At 47.5% G+C, this 15251-nt stretch overlaps 1 protein-coding gene across 1 annotated transcript; it reads left to right on the forward strand.

Annotated features, from left to right (window-relative positions):
- Window positions 1–14162, forward strand: LOC104743977 (putative F-box protein At3g20030). Its single transcript, XM_087486256.1, has 3 exons — window positions 1–495; window positions 4414–4418; window positions 13412–14162. Exons 1-3 carry the CDS (start codon window positions 1–3, stop codon window positions 14160–14162), a joined length of 1251 nt encoding a protein of 416 aa, XP_087342382.1.
- The last annotated feature ends 1089 nt before the right edge of the window (window positions 14163–15251 follow it).

Consider the following 15251-nt stretch of genomic DNA (forward strand, 5'->3'; position numbering starts at 1 on the left):
ATGACGACGACGATCTCTGATCTTTCGCAAAATTTGGTAGAGAAGATACTCTCGAGGGTTCCGAAAAGTTGTTTGGGAGCGGTGAAATCGACTTGCAAACGATGGAACAGTTTATCCAAAGTTAAGATGTTGTGCAAAGCAGAAGCAAGGCATCAGTTTCTAGGGTTCATGATGAAGAAGTATAAGCTTTGTTCAATGAGGTTCGATCTCAACGAAAAAGAAGAAGGAGGTGACGAATTTGTGGATCCATCTATAAAGGAGTTGGGTAATTTTCTTAATCAAGTGGAGATATCTAATGTCTTTCAATGCGATGGCTTGTTGTTATGCGTGACCAAAGAGGACAACACCAGGCTCGTGGTATGGAACCCTTATTTGGGTCAAACCAGGTGGATCCAACCCAGAAACAATTACCACACACTGGACAGGTATGCTATCGGATACGACAATAACCGTCAACACAAAATCTTGAGGTTTTTGGATGATCATGACATCGACATGGATGATCATGAAATCGACATGGATGATCATGAAATATACAGGAAACACGTTTTTGGGTGTTGGTGCGGGATTCAGCACCCCCGACATACCGAGCTAAACCAGAAATACTAATTGATTAGTTAACCGGGAAACCGGTTAAGGGCTTGATTAGGTCAACAAGAAGTCAGTTCGGACAAAGCGTAGCCTTGAAGAAGAAGGAACCGACCTCCACTTCGGCACGGCGGCCGACTGAAGCAATAAGGCAGTTTTCCATATCTCACTTCGTCCGATAAGGAAAGTTAATATATTGTGGAATCTTAGAACATGTATAAAGAAGGGGAGACTTCTCCATTGTAAGGCATCCAGGATCGAATACAATAATCGAGTTCTCCTCTTGTTCTTAGCAATAAACCCTAATTCTTTTGAGTTCTACTTCTTTACTTTCAATTCGAAGGCTTAGATCTATTTTCTAGAGAGATAACTCTATTGAATTTGTTTCCCTCCTCAAACAAATTCATTGTGGAAACCTAGTTTCTATAATTGGCGCCGTCTGTGGGGACGCAAATCGTCTCTAGAAAACTTACTCTCTAAGAACTTCTCCCTAAAAAAGCCCTACAATAATGTCTTCCGTCATCAACGACATCCCCGAAGCAAACCGCACAACCTCCAGCATGTCCGATCTCACAGGCGTCGCATCCACTCAGGATAGCATCGCAACACAAGGTGGCGTTTCAACCAGGCCGGCCATCGCCATGTACTCTCATCACCGCGTCAACGCAACGACAAACCCGGCCGAAACCTCCGCCGAACTCCCGGTCGGGATCAGATCCGAAGGGGAGACCAGCCAGGAAGCGGGGCGAACTCAAGTAGAGCTAGTCAACCTCGACACAGAGTTCACCGATGAACAACCCCGCAACAAGGAGGATGCGCGCGTCACGGAGCAGCAGCTCGGCGCACAGAACGGGAACCTCCCTGTTCATGCCACGCCGGCGGTCCAGAACCCGCAGGTCATCTCCATGGAGGACTTCAAGATCTTGTTCGGCTCCATGACGAAAGAAATTTACCAGATGATCTCCGATACCAACCGCAGAGTCGACGCCGTGGTAACCCAGACAACCCCATCGCAAGTCTCTGCCGGACAATCGCCAAACTTGGGTGGTCTCACTCGTCGTCTCGACTTTTCGGACGCACAATTCGAGCGGAGGAATCCTCCCCCTCACACCACGTCGAGTATTCGACCGACGAATCCGAATTCGCGGATACACGAGAGCTCGGCCGCCCCGGTCGCCCGCCTCATGAACCCCGGACCTTGCTTCGAACTCGAAGAAATCAAGTCGCAGATTAGCGGCATGAACACACTCCTCCATCGGGCTATCAGCACGGCTCCGGAGATTGATAGAATTGTCGAGGTGACTCGGCAATCACCCTTCACTCAACGGATAACGTGGGCTGCCGTACCAAATGTCAAGCTGAAGCTTCCAATCTACCAGGGAGACAAAGATCCGGTCCAGTTCATGACGTCCTTCATGGCGACCATGTCCAAAGCACGATTCACCGACGAACAGAGGGACGCCGGTTGCTGTCAGCTATTCGTCGATAGCCTTTCCGGCCCTGCCTTGGTATGGTTCACAAGGCTCGAGCCAAACTCAATCGACAACTTCGACCAGTTGTCCAAGGCTTTCCTCAAGAATTACCGAATCCTCATCGAACGAGGCGTGACAAGTTCGGATCTCTGGGAGATGGCCTAGGAACGAGGAGAGCCCATCGCCAGTTTCTTGAACAGATTCAAGGAGAAGCTAACAAAGGTCAACGTCCCGGAGGACGCTGCAATGGCAGCCTTCAGAAAGGGCATGATCCCTGGATCACCATTACGAAAGGACCTCAACATCCGGGAACCCAAGGACCTTGACGACGCAGTGCATCGAGCTTCCAGATTCACGCTTGATGAGGAAGAAGAGGCTCAAATAGCCGCGAAAACTAACGACGAACAATCGTCGCATTCCCCCAAGGCTAAAAACCGGGTCGAACATCACGAACCCCGCAAGCACCACGAACCTCAGGATAAAAAAAAAGGCATCATCCACGCAGTCTCCGAGGCGGAAGAACAAGACAAGCAGCCGTCTGACCCGAAGGAACTCTACTGCGACTTTCACATGACCCCCGGTCACTCCACACGTGAGTGCGTCCACCTGAAGAATTATTTGTACAGGAAGTATCTCTCTGGCGAAGTCGAAGCTGTCTTTCAGCCAAAAAGCGTTCGCGGAGGCAGAGGTCGCCGTGGGGGATGGCGTGGCGGACGATCTAACGGAGGCTGCAGTGCAGGTGGCGGACGAGGCTACAACGCACCACCTAATGCAGTCCAACAGCCGGTTAACCAAGCATTCGTGAACCACCAAGAAGAGGCGCCCCAAGCAGACGAACTGCCTGGCCCTCCCAAGCGGCAGAGGGGGCAAAACCCGGAGCGGGCCAATTCCCCTCCCCGAGGACGAATAACCATGATACTTGGCCCACCGGAAGACTGCGCAGACTCCATCCGCGCATTGAAGAAGAGGGCACGACAAGTTTGCACCCTTCGAACAGCTCCGAGCGAACCTTCACTCTGTTCGGACCCGATATCATTTACTTCGGAGGACGCTAAAGGAATCCAACATCCCCATTCGGACCCTTTGGTTATCGAAGTCACAATGGACGACTTCAACGTCGAACGAGTCCTGATCGACACCGGGAGCACCGTCAACGTACTATGCTGGCAAACGTTAGAAAAAATGGGCGTCACACCAGACCAACTGAAACCCGAAACTCGAACGCTGACGGGCTATGATGGGGTCGCTAAGATGTCAATGGGCGACGTAAAGCTACAAGTATGAGCTGGCGGAGTGACCCGGAAGACTAAGTTTGCAGTCATTGATGCACCTCCGATCTACAACGCCATTTTGGGGATACCATGGATATATTCGATGCAGGCCGTACCATCGACTTATCACCTCTGCCTCAAATTCCCGACCACCACAGGAATTTGCACACTCTATGGCGACCAAAGGATAGCCCGAGTGTGCTCTGTTATCGAAAAAAGCAGAGGACGGCGGAGAACGCATAGCAATTACAGAGCGGGGACCATCTTACCGGTCCCCACAAGCCGGAGGGGGATCGCCTCAAGTCGCCGGAGTGTCGAATCATACAGGCAAATATAGACCCCTCCGACCCCTCGCGAACCGTCGGCATCGGGTCCGAACTCGACGAACACATAAAGACAAAGCTGATCGCTTTTCTCAAGTCTCGAGCTTCCACATTCGCCTGGTCAACAAAAGATATGGTCGGGATAAGCCCCAAAGTCATGTGCCATAGGCTCAACATCGATCCCACATTCAAGCCGGTCAGACAGAAACGCAGGCGTTTGGGCCCAGATCGAGCCAAGGCGGTCCAAGACGAAGTCGAACGACTACTCAAGGTAGATCAAATAGTAGAAGTCCAGTACCTTGATTGGTTGGCTAACCCGGTGGTGGTCAAAAAGAAAAACGGCAAGTGGAGAGTCTACGTGGACTTCACCGATCTCAACAAAGCATGTCCTAAGGACAGCTTCCCTCTGCCGCACATAGATTGTCTCGTCGAAGCTACGGCCGGCAACCAATTGCTTTCATTTATGGATGCATTCTCAGGGTACAACCAGATCGCCATGAGTCCGGCCGACCGCGAGAAAACGGCATTCATCACAGATAGGGGGACCTACTGCTACAAGGTGATGTCATTCGGATTGAAAAACGCCGGAGCAACCTACCAGCGATTGGTAAACATGATGTTCGCAGATCTGCTCGGCAAAACTATGGAGGTCTATATAGACGATATGCTGGTCAAGTCTTTGATCGCGGAGCAGCACGTCCAACATCTGACAGAGTGTTTTGACATCTTGGATCAATTCCAGATGAAATTAAACCCAACGAAATGTACGTTCGGAGTAACTTCCGGAGAATTCTTGGGGTACATCGTCACTGAACGGGGAATAGAGGCGAATCCTAAACAGATTGAAGCCATCCTGGGACTATCGTCACCGACCAACAAGCGAGAAGTACAACGCTTGACTAGCCGGATCGCCGCTCTGAATCGTTTCATCGCCCGATCAATGGACAAGTGCCTCCCCTTTTACCAACTGCTTCGCGGAAATAAAGATTTTCATTGGGACGAAGAATGCGAGGTCGCCTTTCGTCAGCTAAAGGAGTATCTTACTTGCCATCCAGTGTTAGCCAAACCGGAGGACGGTGAGGCGTTGTACCTTTACGTCTCGGTTTCAAGTTCGGCAGTCAGCGGGGTGTTAGTTTGAGACGATCGCGGAGATCAAAAGCCCATCTTCTATACAAGCAAAGCACTTAACGACGTGGAATCACGGTACCCCACGATGGAAAAACTGGCCCTTGCGGTGATCATCGCAGCACGGAAACTACGACCCTATTTTCAGTCGCACTCTATCGTCGTGCTTACTGACCAACCACTCCGAACCATCCTCCATAGCCCTCTCCAATCCAGACGCATGGCGAAGTGGGCAGTCGAACTCAGCGAGTACGATATCGAATACCATTCTCGCCCAAGTCTGAAGTCGCAAGTTCTGGCTGACTTCATCACCGAACTATCGCCCGAGCTCGACGACCCCACCCCCGCGGTGGAGCAATGGACAATGTTCGTCGACGGTTCATCAACGAGTCACGGCTCTGGGGTGGGACTTATCCTCCGATCCCCTACCGGTGAAATCCTTGAGCAGGCATTGAAGCTCAACTTCAAAGCGTCGAACAACGAAACCGAATAAGAGGCCGTTCTCGCGGGACTCCGTTTAGCCCGGGGACTTGGAGTCAAACACCTGCAGGTCTTCTGTGACTCCCAACTCGTAGTCAGCCAATTCAGCGGAGAATTCGACGCCAAAAACAAGCGAATGGGAGCATATCGACAGTTGGTCCGCACGTTATCCGGAGAATTTGCATCTTTCTCTCTGACGGAACGAAAATGCATCAGCCGACGCCCTCGCAGCTCTGGCCAACCGCTCCGACCCCGAGTTACGACGTACCATTCCAATTGAATGCATCGATGCTCCCAGCATTGATCCCGACAGCCAGATCGCCGTCATCAACGACGATTCAATCCCGACGGAAGTCGATGAGCCAATAGAAGATATGACGGACATCGCCAAACCTCCGGAGGATTGGCAACTTGAGATCAAACTTTACATCTCCGAAGGTATCGTCCCGACAGACCGATGGGCAGCTCGACGACTAAAGGCCTGAAGTGCCAGGTACATCCTTTTGGACGGTGAACTGTTTTGCCAAAGTGCGTCAGGAGTATTCTTACCTGTGTTACTCGGGACGAAGCCGAATGCATCATGATGGAGATGCATGAAGGCGAGGGTGGCAACCATTCTGGCGGACGCGCACTCGCTCTTAAAATCAAAAAGGATGGTCACTACTGGCCTACCATGATGGCCGATTGCGAAACTTTCGCGGCCAAATGCGAAGCTTGTCAGTGCCATGGACCAATGCGGCACGTCCCGCCCGAACTGCTAAATACCGTGACAGCTCCATATCCTTTTATGCGCTGGGCCATGGACGCCATAGGACCTTTGTCGGCGTCCAAATCCAAGAAGTATGTCCTGGTGCTGACCGATTACTTCACCAAGTGGGTGGAGGCAGAATCTTTCACGAGGATCCAATCCTTAGACGTGACCAACTTCATCTGGAAGAACATCATATGTCGCCACGGACTTCCATACGAGATTGTCACTGACAACGGCACCCAATTCACCTCAATGATCACCAGACGCTTCCTGTCGAACTGGCAAATCCGTCTCAGTACTTTGACTCCTCGGTACCCGCAAGGTAATGGTCAAGCTGAAGCCACGAATAAGTCGATCGTCGACGGACTCAAGAAACGACTCGGTCGAAGGAAGGGAGCATGGGCAGACCACTTGGACGGTGTACTATGGTCATATCGCACGACCCCGCGGCGAAGCACGGGACAGTCCCCCTTCTCTCTCGCATATGGTCTCGAAGCATTTGCCACGGCCGAAGCAGGAGTCCCGACACTTCGTCGTACTATGATGGTCGATAATCCCGAACTCAATGACAAAATGCTGATCGACCACAACGACCTTGCCGAAGAGTTGCGCGATAAAGCTCTAGTTCGAGTGCAACACTACCAAGACGCAGCGGCTCGATACTATAATAAGACTGTTCGTCAGCGGCGTTTCAACAAAGGCGATCTAGTTCTGTGAGAAGTTTTCGAGAACACCAAGGAAGTAAACGCCGGTAAACTCGGCGCTCGATGGGAGGGTCCATACCTCGTGTCTAGAGCAGTTCGTCCAGGCGTCTACGAACTCGTAACCATGGCCGGAGAACGGATCAAAAACTCGTGGAACGCGGCCCACTTGAAACGTTATTACAGCTAAGTCGCTGTTACGATTCTACCCAGGAGTTTTCGGGACTCCGAACTCCATTTATCTTTCTTTTGTAATACGAACTACGGTTGGCTTGATCCCCACTTTGGGGTACGTAGGCAATTCCTTATCTTTTAAAGATGAAGCGAATGCAGCTAATATATTAATAAAGTTTTTTCCGGTTAAAAAACTTTTTCTTATTTTCGAACACATTCAGATCGGCGGCAAGCCGGTGTACGAAATATCGACCATATTCCAAAATCACTTGGATTTGATTTCCCTTACACGGTTTGATAATTCCAATTAAAATAAAGTTTCTATAACTAAGTCAATCCCCATTACATGCTTTGGAGCGATGACCAACAAAAAAAACAGAGAAAAGAGAAAATCCCTTCAAACGACCGAGGGTCCTAAAAAAAAAAAAAAAACAAAACCGTCCGGATTCCACGTTCGGAACGGTCGGGGTTTCGCCGTCACTGGCTAGGGCGGTCCTGTAGACGAAGTGGAGGCCGTGGACCTGACAGATCGTCTGCCAGCGGTTCCTCTACTGTTACCTTGTCCAGTTCGTTTCGCCAGAACTGACGAGCTTGCCTTAGGGTCTCCAGTCTCTCCCTCGGAACTTCGACGCCTCCAGGAAGGCGCACGGGCCCTCGACCAGGTGCCTCTCACGGAAAATCGAGCCGGCCGACTCCAGGAAATTGGCGTACCGCCTTAACCTTTCTACGGAAGCCCGGTAGGCCCAGATATCCACAGTAAACGGCTGCGCGGTATCTTCGAGGGGCTGACAGTCGTCCTCAAAAAGGACAGGCACCTCCATACTCGCCACCAGTTCTTGGCACGCCGCACGCGCGGCAAGCAGCCCGGTCATACGCCACTTCTCCAAGAAGAAGCCTTCGGCGATTATTTCGGTCAGGACCCGAATAGTCCCGTCCAAACGATAAAGCCGACAGACTTCGGCCAATCTACGACGTCTCGCCATAAGGTGAGCCCCCAGCCTATAGCGGCAAGCCCGATACCTTCGGAGTTCTTGACACACGAGGCTCCCTTCTACACCCGCCATATCAACAGGTGGTACAGGTGCGTGTACTCGAAAAGTCTCTACGCCCTCTTGGGCAGAGGAGTTATCTGACGATTTGGCTCGGTTGGAACCACTCGACGAAGCGGCTAACCTTTCGAGAGCCCGTCTAAGCCACGCAGATCGAGTAGTCACCATCTCTTTCTCTCAATATTTTGGAAAGTTGTGGAGGTTAGAATGATCTCCCAAACTCTCAATCCAATTTATACAGAATTATGGGAAGTAACCGCCGTTGAATCCACCAATCAGAGTGCAGCGTGATTTTCGCGAGGTCCCGAAAATAATTCTCAAAGACCGCGCAGCGCATTTAATGAAGCACGTTCATTATTTCCAAAACGGAAAAAGGAAATTTTTTTAAAAAAAAAAAAAAAAAAAGAAGAAAAAACTATACACTCATACGTATACCTTAGCCCGATTTGGACTGAGTATCTATTAGTTCGTACCGAACTCATCCCTTGTTGACACCCTGGCCAGGTGATCAGCTGGTATAACTACCTACCCAGAGTCATTATTCCGCACCCGAACTTTCAATCATTGGGATAAGCCGGATCCAGAGCGTTTATTCCGCGCTCAATCTCTTAATTGTTGGGGTAAGCCGAACCCAGAGTATTTATTTCGCACTCAACCTTTAGTTCGGACGGAATGGTAAGCCGAACCCAGAGAATAATTTCGCACTCCGGGTGAAACGCCACCGAACTAAAGTAAAAGGAGATAAGCCGAGCCCAGTATCTCGCTCTTCGACCAGACACACTTCGTTTAAAATTCATAGCCTGCTTTTGAGGCTCTAATCGATTTTGTCTACCGTCACTTAATAAAAATTGCCTGATGTAAGCCGGGAGACGTCACGCTTCTGGCACATTTTTGAGAATAAAATAGCAAAATAAATCTCTTATTATTACTGTAAAGTTTTATTGAGATTTTACGACAAGCAAAGTTCAAGTTTGCCTGCTGTATTGCAGTTGCATTTTATTAAATTATCAAACGAAACATCCTAATTCCGAACTGGTGCGCCATTCGCCGCAATATCGCGAATGTTCGTCTTGAGTCGCTTCGGCATTGGCCATAGTAGTTGCAACCCAGTCTTTTCCCAGTCCTCGGAACGAGTCTCCAATGCTCTGGCCTTCTGTTCGGATTCATCAAGCAGGTCAGTAGTTCTTTTCCTTTTCGCCTTGAGTAGGGTGATCTCGGATTCCAGAGTCCTCAGCCGTCGATCGATCCTACCTTTCTTCATATGAAAGTACTGAAGATCTTGAGTCAGTTCTTGGTGCGTACCCTCAATCTGCATACGCAAAATCAACAACGGGTTAGTACGAAGAAGACAAATTTTGGTCGTTCATAAGGAAAGCAAAAAGGAAAAGAGGGTAGTGGCTACCTGACGGAAAAAGGCGTCGGCCTCGGCAAGCTCGGCACCGGTTGGACGCCGGTTAATGTAGAACGGCTTAACGTTGCCAGGAATGAAGTCACCGATCAAGACAGGGTCCATGTGCGTCGGTCTCCGATCTGATTCCCTTCGGCATTCATTGCAGTACGCAACAAGATATGGCGGCAAAGCAGCTATCTTGTCGAACTCATTCTTAATCCAATCCTTTGGGTGAGATTCCAGCATCTCAAGTTTGAGCAGCATATCTCGCTGTACTTGCTCCGATGCGGCAAGACGATCGCGATATTCCGTGTGGCGATCTTCCACCTCATGAAGAAATTCTTCCAGTTCGCGCCTTTCTTCCGGTTTAACGCGGAACATCAACATCCAGGGAGCTCGGATGTTTGGATAGTACGCCATCCCCCTTTCGATAGCTTCGGCATTCGAGAACGTCGGCGCATCATTGCCAACTAGTGGGGATTCCACGCTGCTAATCGAGCTTGACATTGTCTTGATTGAGAGTTCTTCTTGGGATGTTTAATCCGTAGGCAGCGCCGGATAGATTTATACGAGTATTGGGAGGAAAATCCTCTTTTTAAAATTGGCAACTTTCCGTGCAAAATGGTAAGAATGCAAATTCTCTGAATTTATCAGTTTTTCCTTTTATGATAAAAAGAAAAATTTCGGCAATTAAGTCCCTAAAGAGAAAATGGGCCGAACAAGTCGGCAATGTTTTACAAGGGTACTTAGACCCGTAGGATTAACAACAAGAAAAAAGAAGAGAAGGAAACAAAAATACAGCTAAGTATCATAGGCACCGGTCAAATCGGCCTGGAAGCTATCGGCATTAGAACCGTACGGATGCTGGACGGAGTCCGGAGCCGTCGTTCCGGGGGGGGGGGGGGGGGGAAATCCATAGCCGAGCTGATCCGGGGACATGTTGAGATCTTTTTCGTTCAGATCAAGGACATCGATCGCCTTGACAGTCTCCTCGGCTTCGGAATTTTTCTCGTCAATCTCCTTGATTCGTTCCGCCGGAATGATGGCCCCATTTTCGACCAGATATTGTACAGTTTCCTGTATCCCGAAAGCTTGGTTTAGCAGATCTTCCAGGGGACGAACTTTCTCCTGTTCGAGTAGATAGGCCTTGATCTTATCCAGTCGAGTCTGCGCTTTCATTGTTGTTCGCTCCACCTTCTCCCAACGATCCCGCCGAAGTCTCTTAACTTCGAAATTGAGCTGAACCTTACACCCGTCGCATGATTCCTGCAGTTCGTTTTTCTCTTCCTCGAGAGTAAGCGCTCGGGAGTTCAATTCACTAATCCTCAGTTCGGAGTTGGCGATGATACCATCTTTTTCGGCAACAAGTGCCTCGAGCTCTTTGATCCTCGCATCCTTGGCGTCGCTGGCAATCCGGATTTGCTATGCGCATTCTTTCACCTTTTCGAGCTCCAATCCAGTCTTCTTACTGGATTTGGCACGCCTATCGTATAATTGAGTCAGCGTGTTCATCTTGGCGGCAGTCTGTAAACCCGAAGAACATATGTCAGTTCGCCCGCTGAAATTTCAAGCAAATTAAACAAAATGATAGGGCATACCATTAGGTGGCACTCGGCGACATCAAGGAACGCCTGTTTAAATTCAAGTTCATCCGCCGACAGAAGGATTCGACTGGAGGTCTTCAAGGTTCGGAAGAGCTCGCCTGAGGCTTCGCGATTGGTCACCAGAGGGTAGTCGCCGAAGTAATGATAGGAGAAGCGATCTATCTTATCATTTCTCCTTTCGAGGCGAAATCGATCGGCAGATTCCAGTCCGGCTTCTTCCGCCGAGCGTTTGCGGTTCACTACCGGCTGTGGTTCAGTGACTGGGTTATCTATGACTTGCTTTTTCTTCTTCTTCCTTCTTTTGGATCCAGCCTCAAGTTGCGGGACACCCTGTTCTTCGTTCGAAGGATTGGCATTCTCTAAGGCCAAAGGGGGAATATCTCCTTCCGCAACATCGACTGTGTTGACGTTTTCTCCGGAAGCCTGAATAGGGTCGACGTCGGTCTGGTCCGGGATGGGATCGACTTCGGTTCGACCTTGAGATGGGTCGATGTCGGCTTCAATGGCAGCCTGAGTGTCTCGGCGAACGATCTGGAGACTATCGGATTCAAGGACACGTGCTCCGGTAGGTTCCGCAGTTCGTCCTAGTGACCTAGCAAAACTTGGGAATGTCGTCCTGGGTTTGCCCATCGCTGTTTCAACACGGATACGGGTGATAAACTCCCACTAACGTTTGTTTCCGGTTAATAGAGCGTCTCTGACAGGATGGTAGTTTGGACCTAGCCGCGTCGCGCAGAATGGACGATCTGGAAACATGGCACGAAAAAGTTAAAACTGGTTAGAGGTGCCGAAGTCAATTAAAACGTGCTGGAAATATAAAATCTACCAGGATTTTCATTCCACACTCTCCGATGGAAACCCAATGGGTTAGCGAGTGAGTACTGATCGACGCGGACGTAGAAATAGTGGTTCATCCACTTCTTGAATTTGCTCACTCTTTTACCGATAAGAAAATTGTGCGCCGACCTCATATTCACTTCCCAGCGGTGCAGACTCTTTGATAACTTAAAACTGGATAGTTGTTCAAAACATTGAACTCCAATATTGACCCCGACTTCGGCTGCTACAGTGAGGGCAGCCATAAAGTTAGAAATAGCTCCGGGGACGAACTGGCAGATCGCTATCCTGCGTCTTTGGGCGTAGAGCGATATCAACGCAGGGATTGGGAATAAGAGGCGACATTCCGTAAAATAACATTCGTACAGACATATATACCCTTCCGGAGGGTTCCAAGGGCGTTGGTCCTCTCGAGGAATCAAAATTGTGACTTCGCTGTTGAATAAACCACATGAGTTCAGCATGTCGTTCACGGTTTTGGATGAACTCAAACTCTTCTCGCCACCAATCTGTCCTTTATGGTCAAACAAGGGATCGATATCCTCGATCAAGCGTCCTAAGGGTACAAACCGATCTTCTTCTTGTGACAGTACGCCTTGAGTCAGTTCGGTGCTTTCCTCTCCAGGACGAACTGATGGCAACGGCAACACTTGTGAAGATGAGGTTCCTGCTGAACAGCGAACAAGGTGTGGTGGGACTTCGGAAGCCGATCTATTCGACTCACCGATCTGCGCGGTACGCTCTGGGTCGAGAGTTTTCCGCCTGGAAGATCGACGAATTAGCTGTTCGCCCTCGACTTTTGGCGAAGAGATGGGTTCTGATGTGCTTGCCATATTCTGAGTTCGGAGAGTGTGGAAGAAAATCGGAACTAACAAAATAAATAGGAGAGAGATCGGAGCGGATTACCTTTCGTTGTTGACAGAAAATGAGAAATGACGAAAGGGGAGGCGTATTTATAGAGTCGAGCGGGTGGCAACCCTACGAAGAGCAATTATGACCTATGCGACTCTTCGAATTCCGGGCTAGCTGATGTGATGCAAATGACACGTGTCATCCGAACAATTCGCGGCGAAATGACGCGAGAATCCGGGTAAAATTAATTAAGTCTTCATGGTTTAGATCGGATATTCTCTTTCCATAGTTCGAAACATTCGAATTAAATCTCGAATGTTCGGAATTGGGGGGCGACTAATTGTTGGTGCGGGATTCAGCACCCCCGACATACCGAGCTAAACCAGAAATACTAATTGATTAGTTAACCGGGAAACCGGTTAAGGGCTTGATTAGGTCAACAAGAAGTCAGTTCGGACAAAGCGTAGCCTTGAAGAAGAAGGAACCGACCTCCACTTCGGCACGGCGGCCGACTGAAGCAATAAGGCAGTTTTCCATATCTCATTTCGTCCGATAAGGAAAGTTAATATATTGTGGAATCTTAGAACATGTATAAAGAAGGGGAGACTTCTCCATTGTGAGGCATCCATGATCGAATACAATAATCGAGTTCTCCTCTTGTTCTTAGCAATAAACCCTAATTCTTTTGAGTTCTACTTCTTTACTTTCAATTCGAAGGCTTAGATCTATTTTCTAGAGAGATAACTCTATTGAATTTGTTTCCCTCCTCAAACAAATTCATTGTGGAAACCTAGTTTCTACATTGGGTACGAAGTCTATGAGTTTAGCTCTAATTCATGGAGGGTTCTTGATATCGCTCCCCACTGGGATATAGATTCTTATCAACGCGGTGCGTCTTTGAAGGGAAACACATACTTTATTGCTAAGGACAAAATAATATTTGAAGAGGATGGAGTGATACTAGAGCCGGCAGACTATATACTCTGTTTTGATTTTACAACGGAGAGCTTCGGACAGTCTCTTCCTCTCCCGTTTCAGCATTTTCGTTTCGATGCTGGAGCTCTATCTTCTCTTAGAGACGAGAAACTCGCTGCATTATATCAGAGCGTGGATAGATCAGAGGTGGAGATTTGGGTTACAACTATGATTGAGCCCAATGCTCTCTCGTGGAACCCTTTCTTAAAAGCTGACATGAACAAACACTATGGTTCTGGTTTTCAGTTTCACTATGACGGTGGCAGTTTCTTCATAGACGAGGAGAAGAAAGTCGCCGTGGTTTTTCACTTTGACGAATCCGAAAGCTATGAGGATGCAGCTTACATCATTGGAGATGATGGGTACGTTAAAAAAGTGTGTCTTGGCGAAGCTGTGAATCAAGGAGCATCTCTCAACTTCAGCGAATATGCGGCTTCTTGCCCACTTGTGTGTTGTGGCTCTTTTGTTCCAAGTTTAGCACATCTCAACCAACTTGCAGGATTCAAAAAGGAAAGAGAAGAAGAGGAGGCGAACCAACAAGCACTCGCTAACAAGAAGACTCACTATTAATTAATAGCTTTTTCTTCTTTTTCTTTTGCATCTCTTTTCATTCGTTTTTGTTTTGCATTGTCCTCTGGACACAATGACCCTTATTCTTGTTTCTGTTACAGTTTTAGCGGATCAGACATTATACAGATGTTCTTGTTCTGACTCCCCTATATTCCCCCACTCATTTGTAGTCATTTATCTCTCTCAGGTGTACTGTACTTGGTTACTGCATTCTGCATTTTAATTTTTTTTATTACCGTTGTGTTTCCTTATTTTGTGATATTCAAGGGTTTTGTTGTTTCTTTTTTTGTCATAATGTAAGCATATTATATAAGTTAAACTATGTGATATACCTAGATAGGAACCCGCAGTACACCGCTTGGGTAAATTTTTTTTTTTAAAAAAAGAAATATAATATTAGTTTAGTAGACTTACTATATATATAGTTAATATTTTGTATTTATTAAATGTATAACTCTTGTGCAGGCAGGAATTTAATAGAAGATAAATTCAATTTTATTTCCTAAATTACTAAATCAGAATTTTGTTATTTTTTTAAAAAACAATGTTTAAATTTTTTCAGTTCCATTTTTTAAAAACTGGAAAACGAATAAGAGTACTCAATAAGATGTTTACTATAGTATTCTACATATGTAATATCTTTATTAAGATTTTAAAGCCCATTTTCAAATTTTTAAGTATTTAATGAGCCCAATACATTTGTTATGCTTAATTTTAATTATAATAATATAGAAAAGGAGATCACTCTTATCTGTGGAATCCATGAACTAATGTTCTTTGGTCTATTCTTTGGTCTATAAATATATAAACTAATGTTATTTGGTTAATTCTTTGGTCTATAAATATATGAACTAATGTTCTAACTGACTTTCTTCGTTTAGACCATTGAGATAATATAGAAAAGTAACCCATATAAGGGTTTCTAGTACTTGGTCATACAAACATTCAAAATATTATAAAGTTTGCCTATACAAAAAGTTTTAAAACTAATGTGCCTTCAGTTTACGTCCCTGTAGTTTCTCCTTCATGCTCCATTACATGATTTATGTAATAACGTCCAGCAAATTCCGAGCTGAAGATATAGAAAAC

The sequence above is a fragment of the Camelina sativa genome, chromosome 14 (genome assembly GCF_030686135.1).
Source record: "Camelina sativa cultivar CO46 ecotype springtype chromosome 14, ASM3068613v1".
NCBI lineage: Eukaryota > Viridiplantae > Streptophyta > Magnoliopsida > Brassicales > Brassicaceae > Camelina > Camelina sativa.

Coding starts and splice junctions, on each gene's coding strand:
- LOC104743977 (XM_087486256.1), top strand. CDS start 1: ATGACGACGACGATCTCTGATCTTTCGCAAAATTTGGTAGAGAAGATA.